A 14,489-nucleotide genomic window follows, 5' to 3' on the forward strand; every position below is an offset into this window, starting at 1 on the left:
GTGAAAGCACTTACCATTTTATTGTTCTACATTGAATTCTGCTGCTTTAATTTACTGCCTGACTGTGTTTTTGTGCCTCTGCTTTTGCTAATTTTACCCTGTCAAATGCTTTCTCTGTATTAAAACCCACCAACAGCAGTGGTATTTTTTTTACATTCAGCTTCTCTCTGGATCATCAATGTTCTGTTAATGTCAAATGTGTGCCTCCCCTCTGCAAAACCACACTGAATCATATTTATCAATTTTGGCATCACCTTTGCATTCTTTTAGCCATTACAGATATAAATATTTTATAATCATGGTTTAGGATTGAAATTAGCCTGTATGAAGCTGGATCTGAAGGGTCTTTACCCTCTATAGGTATTACAGCCACTACCACTTTCTTACAGCATGTAGTACATCTCCTCCTCTTACAATACTGTTAAACAAAACCTTCCAGATCTTTATCAGTTTTTTCCCTCCTAGCTTCCAAACTTACACAGGAATACCATCTATTCCTGGGGACATTCCTGTGGATTGGTTATACACCAACATTTTTATTTCATCTCCTCCTAGCCTAGCTGTTAGTAATTGAGCCTCATATTCCTCTAACCTTGGCATATTTAATTCTTACAAAAAATATTTCCATTTGTACCTTTTCTTAATTTCCATATTTATCTGGTTTATATAAACTTTCATAAAATTTCTGAAATATATCTAGTACCACTACAGGATCTCTTGTTATCTTCCTTGTTTTAGGCTCCCTAAGTGTGGCTATTCATACTATTGAAGTAATCCCTTATTTTCTGTTTAGCATTCTGCAATTGCTCCTCTTCTTGTTCTGTGAGATTCCCTCTATTCTGCAATACTTTTATTTGTCAGTCCATCTAAATAATTCGTGTTACTTTTTGACCATATCGCTTTTATTTCCACCCTATTTTTAAACTCCACTTTAATTTTATCCCACTCCCTAGCTATATTTTCAGAAGAAATTTCTATCTTCTCTAAGAACTCCAACATAACTTCCACTACCCATTCCTTGAATTTCTCACTTTTCACCAGATAGGTGGGAAAGCATCAGTGTCTCATTTTTATTTCATTACACTGTGTTTTTGTTTTAGTCATTACTGATGTGTGATCTGAAATAGTTATTGGATGTGTATCAAACATTTCAATTAAATGTGAATGTTCTGGTGAAATCTAAGTTCTGTCTAACTTAGCCCAGTTTTTGTATCTTGGAGAATAATATATAAATTCTCCCTGAACTCCTACTACTGAATTCACATGTTTCATGCTAAATATTTTCATAAATTTCTTCAAAAATCTACCCTCCTTTGTTATATTTTCCCTTTTTGGGCCCCCCCCCCCCAAGAAACATGTTCACTACTGCAAATCAAATTCCAGTCCCCTCCTATAAGTAATATTCCCTGCTGAAAACTGACTATTTCTCGCAGAATTTTCTTAAGCTCCAATATAGCAGTTTTATGTGGAATATAAATACATGCCACTGTAATCCTCCTCCCTTGCCAGTAGCCCCTTAGTACTACAAATCTATATTATTATCTTTTTTATTTTCTTCTATCACTATTGGAGCTGCTCTTGCAATTAAGATAAGTACTCCTTTTTTCCTTTGTCCCAGGTATTCCACTAAATAACCATCCTGAAAACCTTTCTTATCAAATTCACATGTTCATTTCTATCCAAATGTGTCTCCTGTTGCATAGCTATTTGCACTCTACATTTTTAATATAGTTCACTGCTCTTTTTTTGTATATATCTGTGAAACCATTAACATTTAAAGAAAATATAAAAAACATCCTTATGTTAAAAAGTTATTATTCCCTCCTTTTATTTATAAGAACTTTTTGTGAAAGTATATAGTTCTAGCTTTTGTGTTACATGTGCACACTAATGTTTGGCAGGTTGAACTTTTGTACAGTTGTTTCTTGTCATATCCATTTCATCCAATGTCACATCTTACAAAACCTTTTGTTTTATTGAAAGCCATAAAAAAAACAACAAATACACCTCAAAAACACCCCTAACATATATTTCACTTAATACTAACACACAAACGTATGTACATCTTCAAATACTGAAGTTTTACCCTCCTAATAGGATCATTGCTTCACACTGACAGCCACATTCACAAGCTTGGGTTAACCTAAAAGTAAGGTTATCCATGCTAAGATGCATGGTAAACCCTGTGCTTCTACTAAGTTTTTTCTGGTGTTATCTTATCTTCATTGCTCTCCCAGAATGGGAAAACACTTGAGTGATTTCAGAAAAAATGATCTCTTAGCCACTGAAAGAAATAAGTTTTCTGTTTTTATCCTCTTTATCAGACTGTCTCAATGAAAACCATATACAACGTTGCTTCTATAAGCATTTATTTATTTATTTATTTGCTAGAGAAAAGCTTTAATACATTCAATGTTCTTTTTTATTTATTTACTTGATCTTAACACTTGTTACTAGATCAAACCACGGGCCTTAATCCATTCATTCCCCATATGCAAGAATGAGAAAGACCACATTGATTTTTCTTGCAGAATACTCTTTTGACAAGACTTTTCTTCTTCTTTGTTTAAAACTGAACAAAAAGAAAGAGAAAAGAAGGAAAAAAACAGTGGCACCTGTTTCCTTTAGTATCTCCATTACACTTGAAAAATAACTGAGAAATCTTTATTTTAAAGCATGCAGATTATATCACACACTATAAAAATATTACTGTTCAAGAAAAAATTTTGTTTTACTTACGGTTAACTCTCTCACTCTTCTTTCCCTCTCCTAAGTGTTCCTCCAAACATTAATGACATGAAGTAGGGCATATGCTTTAAAGTCCCCTACAAGTTTAACAAAATCAAAAAAGTCCAATATTTCCAGGTTTTCTTATTCTGTCATGATTCACAAATATAATTAATGCTCTGTAAGCCCATATTTATTTGTCAATTTCTGAATTGCTGGTTTTAGTCCTGTTTATCTCCATCTCCCAAATCCAGTCTCTGTTTCATTTCCAAGGTACTCTTGGCTCTTCTGGTCAACTCTTGTGCTTTTTCTATCTCTCAAGCATTTTCTGTTGAAACATTTGAAAAGGTTTCACTGGCACAGTCTTTATTACCAGAAGAACAAGAAGCAGAATCGCCGTCTGTTTCACAGCTCACTTTTTTTTTGTTGGAAAATCTTTTGCATTTCCTCTTTAACATGTCCTGTATCAAAAAATGATTTTGTCCCTCCAGGAAAATATATTCTGAAGATAGCTAGGTACAGCAGTTTATCTCTCATGCATTCTCTGATTAGTGGAAAAAATGACTCCTCTTCTTCCTAGTGTATACAGTGAGTAATCATTTTCCACAAATACTCTACTGTCTTCCACTTTTAGCACGTTGTCCTCCTGCCACAGTTTTGTCAAAATCAACTCCTTCTAATGCTAGGATTGCCTCTTTACTATTAAAGGTCTAGGCTGCTTTTTCATGGCCAGGTCTGGAGCATATACATGATGGGATTCCTATTAGATCGACGAAAAATTAAAATCTCGAATGGCTTAGATGAAAATGCTGTTCTTCGTAATCGCTATTGTGAAATCATGGTACAGTGAAGATCGTAAAATGTGCCCTTTCCTCACTGTAGTGCGATCTCAGAGTTGGAATGTATATTTAGCGAGGTATGTGGGGGCGCAGCCCCTCACAGTAGCGATTTTGATTACCTGCATTTCCGCTCATGTGAGCGTTTGAGATTTTGATATTTCATCTATATAATATAGATCCTACATGATGTGCCTTTTCATTTAACATAAAATTAATGCAGTTGATTCCTTCCACCTTGTCCGGTACAGCAGAAAATCTCTTGTTTTCCAAATGTGTTCTTTCCAGTAATTCTATTATTTTTTTTAACATCTATTCCTGAGCAGTCTCATATTCAGCCAACCTTTTCTTCATTTCCTCTGACTTTTTGCAGTTTTAAAACCTCATCTGAATATCTGTTTAAAGTTTCTTCCATTTTTTTCCAAGCTTTTTTTTTTGTTGATATACTCCATCAGTTTTATTTTAATCAACTCTGAGTACATTTTACTTATTTTTTCCTCTAGGCTACTGGAAGATCATGTCTTGCATTAAAGCTGTAGTTTGCACTGTTTTTGCTGAACAGCTGCAGAATTCTTCATAGTCAGAGTTTTTTCCTTACCTTTTATGATTCATTTTCTTTCAGGTTCTCTAAATTTCTATTTTGCTGACATCCAGGCAATGCACTTACTAGACAGTTACTGAAATTTACCCAAAAATACAAATTTACTGGTTCTCTCTTCTGAGTTTTCGTTTTCATAATGGGAAAGCTGAAATCAAGCTGTTACTCAATGTGCAGCTATCTTGGAACTCCCTATGTGTGTCTATAACTTAAGCAGTAATTAAATAAAGGTGTTAAAAATCTGCCTGTGCAAACATGTGAACTGATTTTTCACATGCCCTTAATAAACTATATCAAAGATGTTTGCTGCACATCTCATCTTAGCAGACTCTACACTCTTTTTTCCAGACCCTGCACTTTTTGACTGATAGCTGCACTTTTATCTACAATCTACATTTTCCAGATGTAGTCCCAGAATTCTCATTATTCTGCTTAGAGACACACATCTTTGACAACATATTCACTTACCTTAACTGATGCTATAGAGCTACAATGTGAATCAGCTACTTGTAGAATTGTATTTATTTTTAATTATAACATGAATTACTTTACAGTTACCATTTCTATTACATACTGTGTAATCCTCCTGTATGGTGTACTTCCTTTACATCTAAGTATACGAGTGGCTAGCCTTTGATTATTTATATCTAGTTTACACAAAAGATTACAGTTAATACAGAGTATGGCATTTAGAGCAGAGGATTAAAGCTCTGTATTCATGTGAGAAGGATACAAGGTTTGAATCTCTGCACCTTCATTTACTTACTGTTCGACCTTGTGCATGTCATTTAATCAGACGGTGCTTTGGGGCAATCAGGTATTTGGGCAAGGCTCTTCAACAGTATCCTGCATCTTGTGCTTAGTGATTTCCAAGTAACTTACGGCTGTTACTGAAAACAAGTATTTACAATTCTGTTTTATAAAGTTTCAATTCAAATTATTATTAGTAATCAGAACATTAAAAAATCAATAACGGAATTATAGAAAAGAAATCAACCCCCCCCCCCAACAAATCAACAATTTAATAACATCCTTTTCTTTTTGTGTATGTATGTATGTGTATATATATATATATATATATATATATATATATATATATATATATATATATATATATATATATAAACAAACAACAAGAAACTCTCAACATATTTATACAGCATTACAGTTTCATTTCATTACATTTCTCCTTTTTATCCCCTTCCTCAGAAGCACAACTAGGGTGGGGTGAAAGAGTGGCTGCTCCGGGTGCAAGATGTTGGGAGCACAATTGGCAGAAATTAATGGCTGTACTGTAACTACTGTTAGCGCTGAAGCTTTTAGTGAGTGGTATTGTAACTTTGGCAAACTGCTTACTACAATGTACATCGGTATTTCTAGCAAGTGGTCTGCTACAAAGTAACACAATACAACACCCCTCTTTTCTTTTTTTGCTTGTTGTGTTGAAGAGAGCATATCAGGGAGAATTGACTGTGCTTCTCTTTAAAGAATTACCATATCAGGAAACAAGTATCATCTTCATGTTTTTGAAAATAAGATTGTTTTGTAAGTTTAAATTTTAAGGGTTTCTTGCAGATCCTTGTACAAATTGTGAAATGTATGTTTCTGTTACTGAATTGATCAGGTGATATATTTTGATTTGGTTTGCATTATGATGGTTAATTGGGTTGGATTAATTTTGCATTTAGATTACTTGATTCAAGATTAATAACTAAAATTAATATGACTGCCCCTCCACCACTCTGTAACCTAATGATCTAAAAGTTTTAATACTTACTTTAACTGAGGAATGTTCTTTACATTGGACACCTGGGAGGAGCAAATTTTTTCACTAAGTTAACTTAGAATTACAGAGTGTATTTCGATGCCAGATCAGGGAATGGACCAACGGACCTTTTTGTTTTGCTCCTTAGAATTGAAGAGTACTGATTTTGGGAAGATTGATGGTGCTCCTTTGTAAAGGATCAGGAAATGTACTTCTTTTTGTTTGTGAAGGGAACCAAACAGAGAATGGCACCATGTGTTATGTGAGCAAGCTACAGCTCTGCCTTTCAGGACAGCTACTTCTTATACCCTACCAATTTATCATTCTCTTGACCCTATTTTAAATATTTTTTTAAATGTTCTAAAATACTTAACTTTGGGGAGACTTTCCAGATGCTATTTCCTCTTTAATAATCAAGTGCTTGAATATATGTATCCCAGACATTCCATTTATGAAGTACTACTCTACTTTTCTTTTAATCAGCCTGGTTAACATCCTTTTCTCTAATATCATTCATACTTTCACTTACATTGCTCATCTTAGGGCTACTTACTGATTTCCATCTTCTAGTTTTAGCTTCTTTACTGCTGGCCTAAGCATTGGAATTAATGCATTACAATGTCTTATCTCATCTAGAGCACTATCCCAACTCAGGAACATCAACTCCTTCTTCAATAAACATCCTTCTTCTAAAGTCTTTTCTGGTCCTTGTACTTTTTGTTAAAATTCCAATTCTTCTGTACAGTTCCAAATGACATGTTCCCAACATCCTCTTCTCCTTCATTGAATCTCAACTTTGTGCCCTCTGATGATGGAAATATGTTTTATATTCATGCAAATATTCTAAATTTTCTGAATTTTGTTGTTTATTTGGGTGCTAGGCATATTCTATACACTGATCCTTATGTAGTGTTTATTTAATTTTCTATTCCATTCCTCTCTTAGTTTATATGAGTGTCTTTTAATAAATATAGATCCTACTTGTCAATTTAGTCCTAGCTGCCTTCTCTGTTTTAGATACTGTCAAGAACTTGACTACAGATGGATTTACATTTATTAATCCTAACTCCCGCTTATTCTAATTTATCTCTGCTGCAAATCCAAGTAAGCTAAGTGGCCACTTTCACTTAAGTTAAATTTCCCTTTGATACGCCTTCCAGTTCAGTATTTCTCATACTCCTTTAACTGCTCCCAGAACTTTGGTTCTTTACCTTGTTTACAGTTTATACCACTGAGTTACTGCCTGCCCCTTTCTATTTCCCTTAGCATTCCCCTCCATAGTCCCTATCAGTGCTGTCTCCTTTTCTAATCCTTTACTTACTTCATTCCCAACAATCCCTTCATTGTATATAATGAGCTGTTTGTGCTTATCTTCCTTTTCTATTTATGTCTAGAAAGCCATTACATACATCTGATTACCACCTTCACCTTATAAATGCATCAAAAGCTTCCACTTAGGCAAATAAAATTCACTGTGTTAAATATTGATCGTCTCAATTGTGTCGTAGTGTAACAAGCTTTTAAATCTGGGAGATCTAATCTTCCTTTCTCAATTGGTAAAATTAATTTATTCCATTGGACTCTTGCTTTCCTCTTTCTTCAAAACATTTCTTATATCCTTATCAGTGTTTTAATATAAATCTTCCTCTGGCTTATAAAAATATGCTTGCCCTACATCTAATGTTAGTGAAACGAATAACATCTTTATTGATTAGGTTGCATTGTCATTATCACAATCATTTTCCTTTGCTTTGTTCTGTATACTATCTTCCCATTTGTTTCTTTCCACATGTCTCTGACTGTCAGCATCCCATCACGTTATATCCATAGGAAAATCATTGTAATTTTTTTTTGTTTGTTTACTTTCTCTTTTTTCATATTGATGCATAGAACTTTTCTTACTGGACCGCTACTGAAAAGGGGTTACATTGCTTACTCAGTTGGAATATCCCAGAAAGCAAATGTTAACAGACACATACACACACACACACATACACACACACACATATATATATATATATATATATATATATATATATACACACACACACACACACACACACACACACACACACACACACACACACACACACACACACACACACACACACACACACAGTTTTTTCATGGCCCCATAAATATAGGAAACTATGTGCTAAGCTGGTGTATAAGTCATAACTATTTTCTTTGTTTTACCCTCAGTATAACATCTCACTTGAAGGACTGCACTTGCAAGAAAGCAGAGCCCCTTTATAAAATTATAAACAACCAGGATATCCCATCCAGGTCAGTATATATAGAATTACATCATCTGCAAACATTGATCATTTTTCTTTTTTCAAATTATCTGAGACTGGCTAACTTTCCCGGTTTGCATTTCTATGTAGAGTGCAGAGGTTAGAAGACACACCTCTGTGGTTTTCCTAGATAAATCTTCCTGACAATGTTCCTCCACTTTTAGCATACATCTCACACATTTGTAAATGCTGATTGTATATTAATTCCATCCATCTTTGCAAGAATCCATACACTTCTATTATTTTTTTATAAATGTCCATCTGACCTTGTCAAATGCCTTTTCAGCATCTGAACCTATTAACATTAATGTGCTATTCCCATGTTTTGCATCATCTTGTATCATAAGTGTCTTGTTAATGTTATCAAGCATTTGTCTAGCTTCAATAAATCTACACACTGACTTACATTTATAACTCCAGGTAATAATCCTGCAAATCTTTTTGCTAATATCATTATGAACATTTTTTAATCATAGTACAAACTAGAGACTGGTATATAAAACCAGAGTCAGCTGGATGTTTCCCCTCTTTTGGAAGCGTTGTCACTACCACTCATTTCCACGACTAGGGTAAATTTCCTCCAGATATACTACTAAAAAATTTTTGGCATACTTGTGTAATTTTCTCCTCTAACATTTTTCAAACCTCAGCTGGAGGTGATAAAACACAGGAGCTAAAGATTGTTGTACAAATTAGCAGCACAGAAAAAAATGCTAAACATAACCACAAATGGGATTACATAAGAGGTTCAAACCTTGTCATAGTTCACGATGTTATTAGACAATCTACTCCTTACTCACCATATCATCTTTTATCTGCAGTGCAGCTGCTACCAAACAAGCTTCTTTACGAACACTTGCAAAGTCATCTGTGAAGCACTGAAGGAACCCTGGTAATAATTTGCCAGTCATTATCTTTAGGTCACTTATCAGGGACAGGGCTTCCACTTTTGTTTTTGAGTTGCCATTTTCCAGTTTCTCCCTACAATCACAAGAAGATGTCAGTTATTCTAGAGGACTCACCAGTGCATGCTTATAGAAAGTCAGTACCTCTGAAAATGTGTCTTTCTGTCGCACTGTCTCTGCTGTAGGACATAGTCAAATGGAATTCAAGGCAGTGAAAGCTTATTGTCAAAATAATGGTCAACATAAACTGTTGGTTGCATTATTACTACGTGTCTGCTGTATCATGATAAACTAAAACTGCAATGATGTTTTTTTGTACTTCTGCACCACATATGTATTTTGACTTTCTGAGGAGAAAGAATCATCTCAGACTATGCAGGTGCATGTAATTTCATGAAACATATTTTGATTCAATTTGATTTTTGAAATGCACTTTTTGAAAATTGTATTCAATCAAAATGTAATATGTGTGTTGTAAAGCCTCAACTGCCACACCCCCCACACTCTTGCTAAATAGAATACTCAACACCACTGTTGATGTAGTTTAAGGAAAAGGAGATATTCTTTTCTGCAGTGACTCAGACTTTACTCAAAAACTTTAAACAAATGATTAATTCAGTGTAATTTGCATTGACAGAAGACTAACATCCTTTATTTTTAAGATATCTGGACAATTCACAGTGGAATAAAATTGTTAACCCCCAACAGTGTCTTGCAGATTGATAAGCTAAGAGGAATAATGATATCAATTAGTTATGAACATTTATATTTATGCTAGAGGAAATGCATCATTCCCTATTTGGGTTACTACTTGGGTTAGGGGTGGGGTGTGACAGCAGTTGTGTCCTGTGCCTGACCTGACAGGACACTAAATCATCAGCTGTCAGACATTGATGGCATGTCTACCACACTGTTTTCTTGGATGCTTTCTTCTTGATGATTGTTGCTACTCACTTTATTTTTGTTTGTTTGTTTTTGTTTTTTTTCATTGACTGTGGCGGTTCACCTCTTGGCATGGTTCAGTGAAAGTGACCTCTTTGTGAAATGGTAGTTAGTGTCAGGTAAATCCAATAACCGACAGTGAAACAAAGTAATGAAATAATGCAATTTGGCAAAAAAGAAGGGTGCTCTGAACCAGATTATTACTCCAAGTCTCTGCTTCACAACTACCAAAAGCAAGCAGGCAGCAGCTGTAATGAGACAGTGTGGAGGTGTGATGAGATGGAGTGGAGCTGTGATGAAATGGAGTAGAACTATGATGAGACAGAGTGGAGCTGTGATGAGACAGAGTGGAACTGTGATGAAACAGAATGAAACTGTGACAAGCTGGAGTGGAACTGTGATGAGCTGGAGTGGAACTGTGATGAAACAGAAAGGAACTGTGACGAGCTGGAGTGGAAATGTGAAGAGACGGAGTGGAACTGTGATGAAATGGAGTAGAAAAATGATGAGACGGTGTGCAGCTGTCATGATGGAGTACAGCTGTGATGAGTTGGTGGAACTGTGGAGGGCAGAGGGTAGAATGGCTAAATGCACTTAATATGGCAGACTAGATAGGCTTATTATCTTATGCTATCAAGCAAATGTCATTTATTAAGGTGATGAAGCTGTGTCATGGGAAGAGTAGCTATGATGGGTTCTGCAGAGTTCTGGCAATTGGACTGGAGGAGCTGAGATCAGTCAGGTAGATGTGATAAGCAGAAAGGAGCTGTGATGATGTACATAGAGTTATGATCACCTGAGGGGTGCTTTGGCAAATTGGGTGGGTCTGTACAGACTTAAGTGGAGCTGTAACAAGCTGAATGGAGGCAAACAAAAGAAGGACAGCACGCAGCAAGGCTAATAAACTTTACTGATGGCTACAGACAATGTTACTGCTACCCTAGGATGTTTATTAAGTTACAAATCAGTGGGCTTTCTTTTTCTAACTGAAACAAAGTTCAAGTGGCCTACAGTGTCTCCTACTAGACAAATACTGCAGAGAGTGTATGAGATGTGAAGGGGAAAGAATAAAACAACTTTCAGATACTAACTGATATTTCAGAAGCAGACAAGTAAAGGTTTCACTTCTGGCCTTTTACATTGTAATTAAGTGAGAAGTGAAAAACAGCTATATCGGTTATTGGGTTTGGGAAGGATCCAGAAGAGAAAAGTCACAATTATAATCAAATATTTAAAATAATCTGTGGGTTAGACAGCCTAGGAAATCTAAGGGCACTCTGTTTTAAAACAATACAGTTACTGTAACATTTCCTTTAATTAACTCAAAATACTTGCATTTAGAGTCAAGGCATATTTCAAGCACAAATTTTTTACAGACCCTACAGGCCATAATAGTGACCAGTTTGATTAGTCATAAAGACAATGGAGGAACCAGCACAGGCAATAGAAACGAGTAACCAATTACCAATTTTTATATTTCACCTCCACATAAGGTGCCGGAAACTGCCCCACATAGAATCTTCTACTAGAAGAAGCCAGGGTCTAACTCTAGGTGCAGAGACAGTACTAGAAGCAATGTGACTGCATTGGTCTGTGCCCCTCTAAACAGTGCTAACACATGGAAGCATGCCGCAACACATAAGAAGGTACACAGTATGCACCTATACTGCCAGCCAAGGCTTGCAAGTCAGGAAGGTTATGACTACCTGTCAAAAAATGACTGTCTTTATTTGATGACAGATGCCCAAACCACTGACTCTAATCTCACAAATCTATACTTATGTGCTGGATTACCTACAATCTAATCTCTTGAAAACAAAGCCTCACCCTGGAGTGGGATGCTAGCAGAGGTTTAGGAAAGGTGGGTGGTGAGGGTACAGGCAGTTGAAAAAGTCTTTAGTAACAGTCTGATTTTAAGACAAAAAAAAAACCTGATGAAATAAAAAAAAAAATAAAATACATTCCAAGAAATATGGTTAAAAGCATATGTGAACATCATTAAGTACTTATGGGCCTTGGCAAATAAGAAAGCTGGAACAGAATCAAAATGTTATAGTAAAAGATTTTCTGGTTAATATGCTATGACATATGTAGACATAATGCCTAAAATGAAATTGTACACAATTACGTGCAAGTTGTTTTGTAGACATGATTACGGTCTTCAGATGTTTAAAAAACACTCATTAGCAATAAAATTGGTTATTACCTTCTTAAACAATTCATATTCTGCTTAAAATAGTAACAGTCTGGTGGAAATTTAACAATGGAATACAAACATTAAAATAAGTTATTGTAACATGAGCTCATTTTCAGGTCATGCAGCATCTTGGTCAGCAAGCTACGGCAGTACAGCAGCCACTAAAAACATCTGTGACTCTTTCTTGTAGTAGCACTTCTACCCAAGAACAACACTTAAGGAAACATAGTCTTGTACAAAAGTGCAAGGGACTTACATTGAATATTTGATTCTACTGGTTGTCTATTTATGAAAGACATGGTCATTGTCTATCTGCTATAACAGTCATTTACATTTCTTATGCATAAATGCTTTGGAATGTTTAACACTTTAACTACAATGTTAACAGATATGCAAATGCTCACCAGCCAATGTATGAGATCCCAGTTTATTGACAGTCATGCAATAATCAGTACCCTGCCCTTCCTGTTTATTTACCTTACCTTCAATTTTGTCCTGGGAGTCCCTATGGACATTTATTTGAGGAAGGAAAAGTATAACCACCTGCTGATATATGCATGCAAAGACTGACAGTGGAGGTGTTGCCTGCTCCACTCCCTTTCCAGCTCCAATTCCTCAGCCACTTCCACTCTGTCCAATTTATCCACTTCACATCAAAAACATCCCTCTAAAAACACCAACAAATACAGTAAAAAAGCAATCTAATACCATAAGGCTGTATTTACATCTACTAGTCATCATTATCTCAATGTCACTGCACTCCTCTATTAAAAACATTCCAATAAAACTATTTACACTTCATTCACACTGCAAGGAGTACCCTCCATATCCTCATCTACCTTCTACATGCCAGTTTAACACTCACTATCTGACCTTATCAACACCACACACCCAGCCAACATATTTTCATTAAATATTCACCCACTATCAGTGACCACTGTCCTGTAACATTAAACATCTGCAACCTTAAAATCAAATTTCCCCCCATATATCACCTTTAGACCCAGATCAACAAGCAACAGCAACAAACTCATCGGCTATCTCTTAGCCTTAGGCTGGTCCAATATATTAGCCATCAACGATGCTAATACAGCAACTGAACTATTCACAGACCTGCTTCTCAATATTCAGGATAACTACTTCCCCCTAAGTAGCTTGGCTCTACAAGCACAACAAACCTGATTGGCTAACTGGAGAGCTAAAGCCCTCATACAATTCAGGAATGAAGAATGGCAACAAAGGAAAATCAGTTATCTTCCACCAAAAACCACTTCATCACCTTATGCAATATTACTAAACAAGTGTTCATAAATCCAGATGCTTCACCACTAAGTAGAACTCTCTACTGCATTTCCCAAAACAATTCTGGAAAGAGGTTAACAGCCTCATCAGCATAACAACAACTAAAGGCACTTCCACCCAAAACACCATTTAATGTTCAAATGCCACACTTTCTTCCTCAGATGTCTTTAAAGACTTTACCATGCTTCCCCCATAAGCCATGAATACATACCAGTCTTTTACTTTAATAGGATTTCTGTTAAATTGACATCAACCTTATTGAAGCAAATTCCCATGAATTCAATCACAGACTCTGATAACTTATGCCCTTGGTACTTAAATAATTGTAGGGACTATATCATCTCCCCAGTTTATTTTTTTATTTTATTTGTTTTACATTTGTTAACAGGGCTAGTCTAGCTGGATAGAAATTTCCATTTTTAGTAGAGGCCCGGGGAGAAAAGCTCCAGCAAAATAGAAAATTAAAAATGTTGTTACACGGTAAATGAAAGGATTTAATAAAAAAAAAAAAAAAAAAGTACAACAAGTAATAATAACATACTGAAGATATTTACACTTGAAAAAGCGACAATAAAAATGCAGCACAGTAAGATTCATAAGGAATTTTTCACATCAAAGCAGAAAGATTTCAGCAGTATGTTGATTAGAGTTCAAACAGTAACAGCCTTGCTTGCATGAATTAGCTTTAAAATGTTAGTAAGTTTATTTGGAAGAGGAAGTATCAGTAGTGAAAGTGGGTGGTTAGTCGGGGTTGCTACAAGGGCATAACCAGTGCGTTTTGAGGTGTTTTTTGAGTTTTTGTTTAAAGAGAGGCAAGGAAGAGAGTAGAGTTAGTTCATTGGGTAGCTGATTCCAGTTTTTTCCCACTGTGTTAGTAAACAGAGAGTCACCAGCCATGTTGTTAGACTTGGTTATGCTAG

The 14,489-nt window shown here is 35.6% G+C and overlaps 1 protein-coding gene across 1 annotated transcript in view; it reads right to left on the minus strand.

Moving 5' to 3' along the window:
- HEATR4 (HEAT repeat containing 4) overlaps positions 1-14,489 on the minus strand; it is a 390,162-nt gene that overhangs the window by 177,217 nt on the left and 198,456 nt on the right. Inside the window, exon 11 of the mRNA XM_044074085.1 lies at positions 9,024-9,204. Coding sequence (XP_043930020.1) covers positions 9,024-9,204 — 181 coding nt within the window. The remainder of the gene's footprint in view (positions 1-9,023; positions 9,205-14,489) is intronic.

This window comes from Protopterus annectens, chromosome 6.part0, assembly GCF_019279795.1.
Source record: "Protopterus annectens isolate FY-2018-M chromosome 6.part0, PAN1.0, whole genome shotgun sequence".
NCBI lineage: Eukaryota > Metazoa > Chordata > Ceratodontiformes > Protopteridae > Protopterus > Protopterus annectens.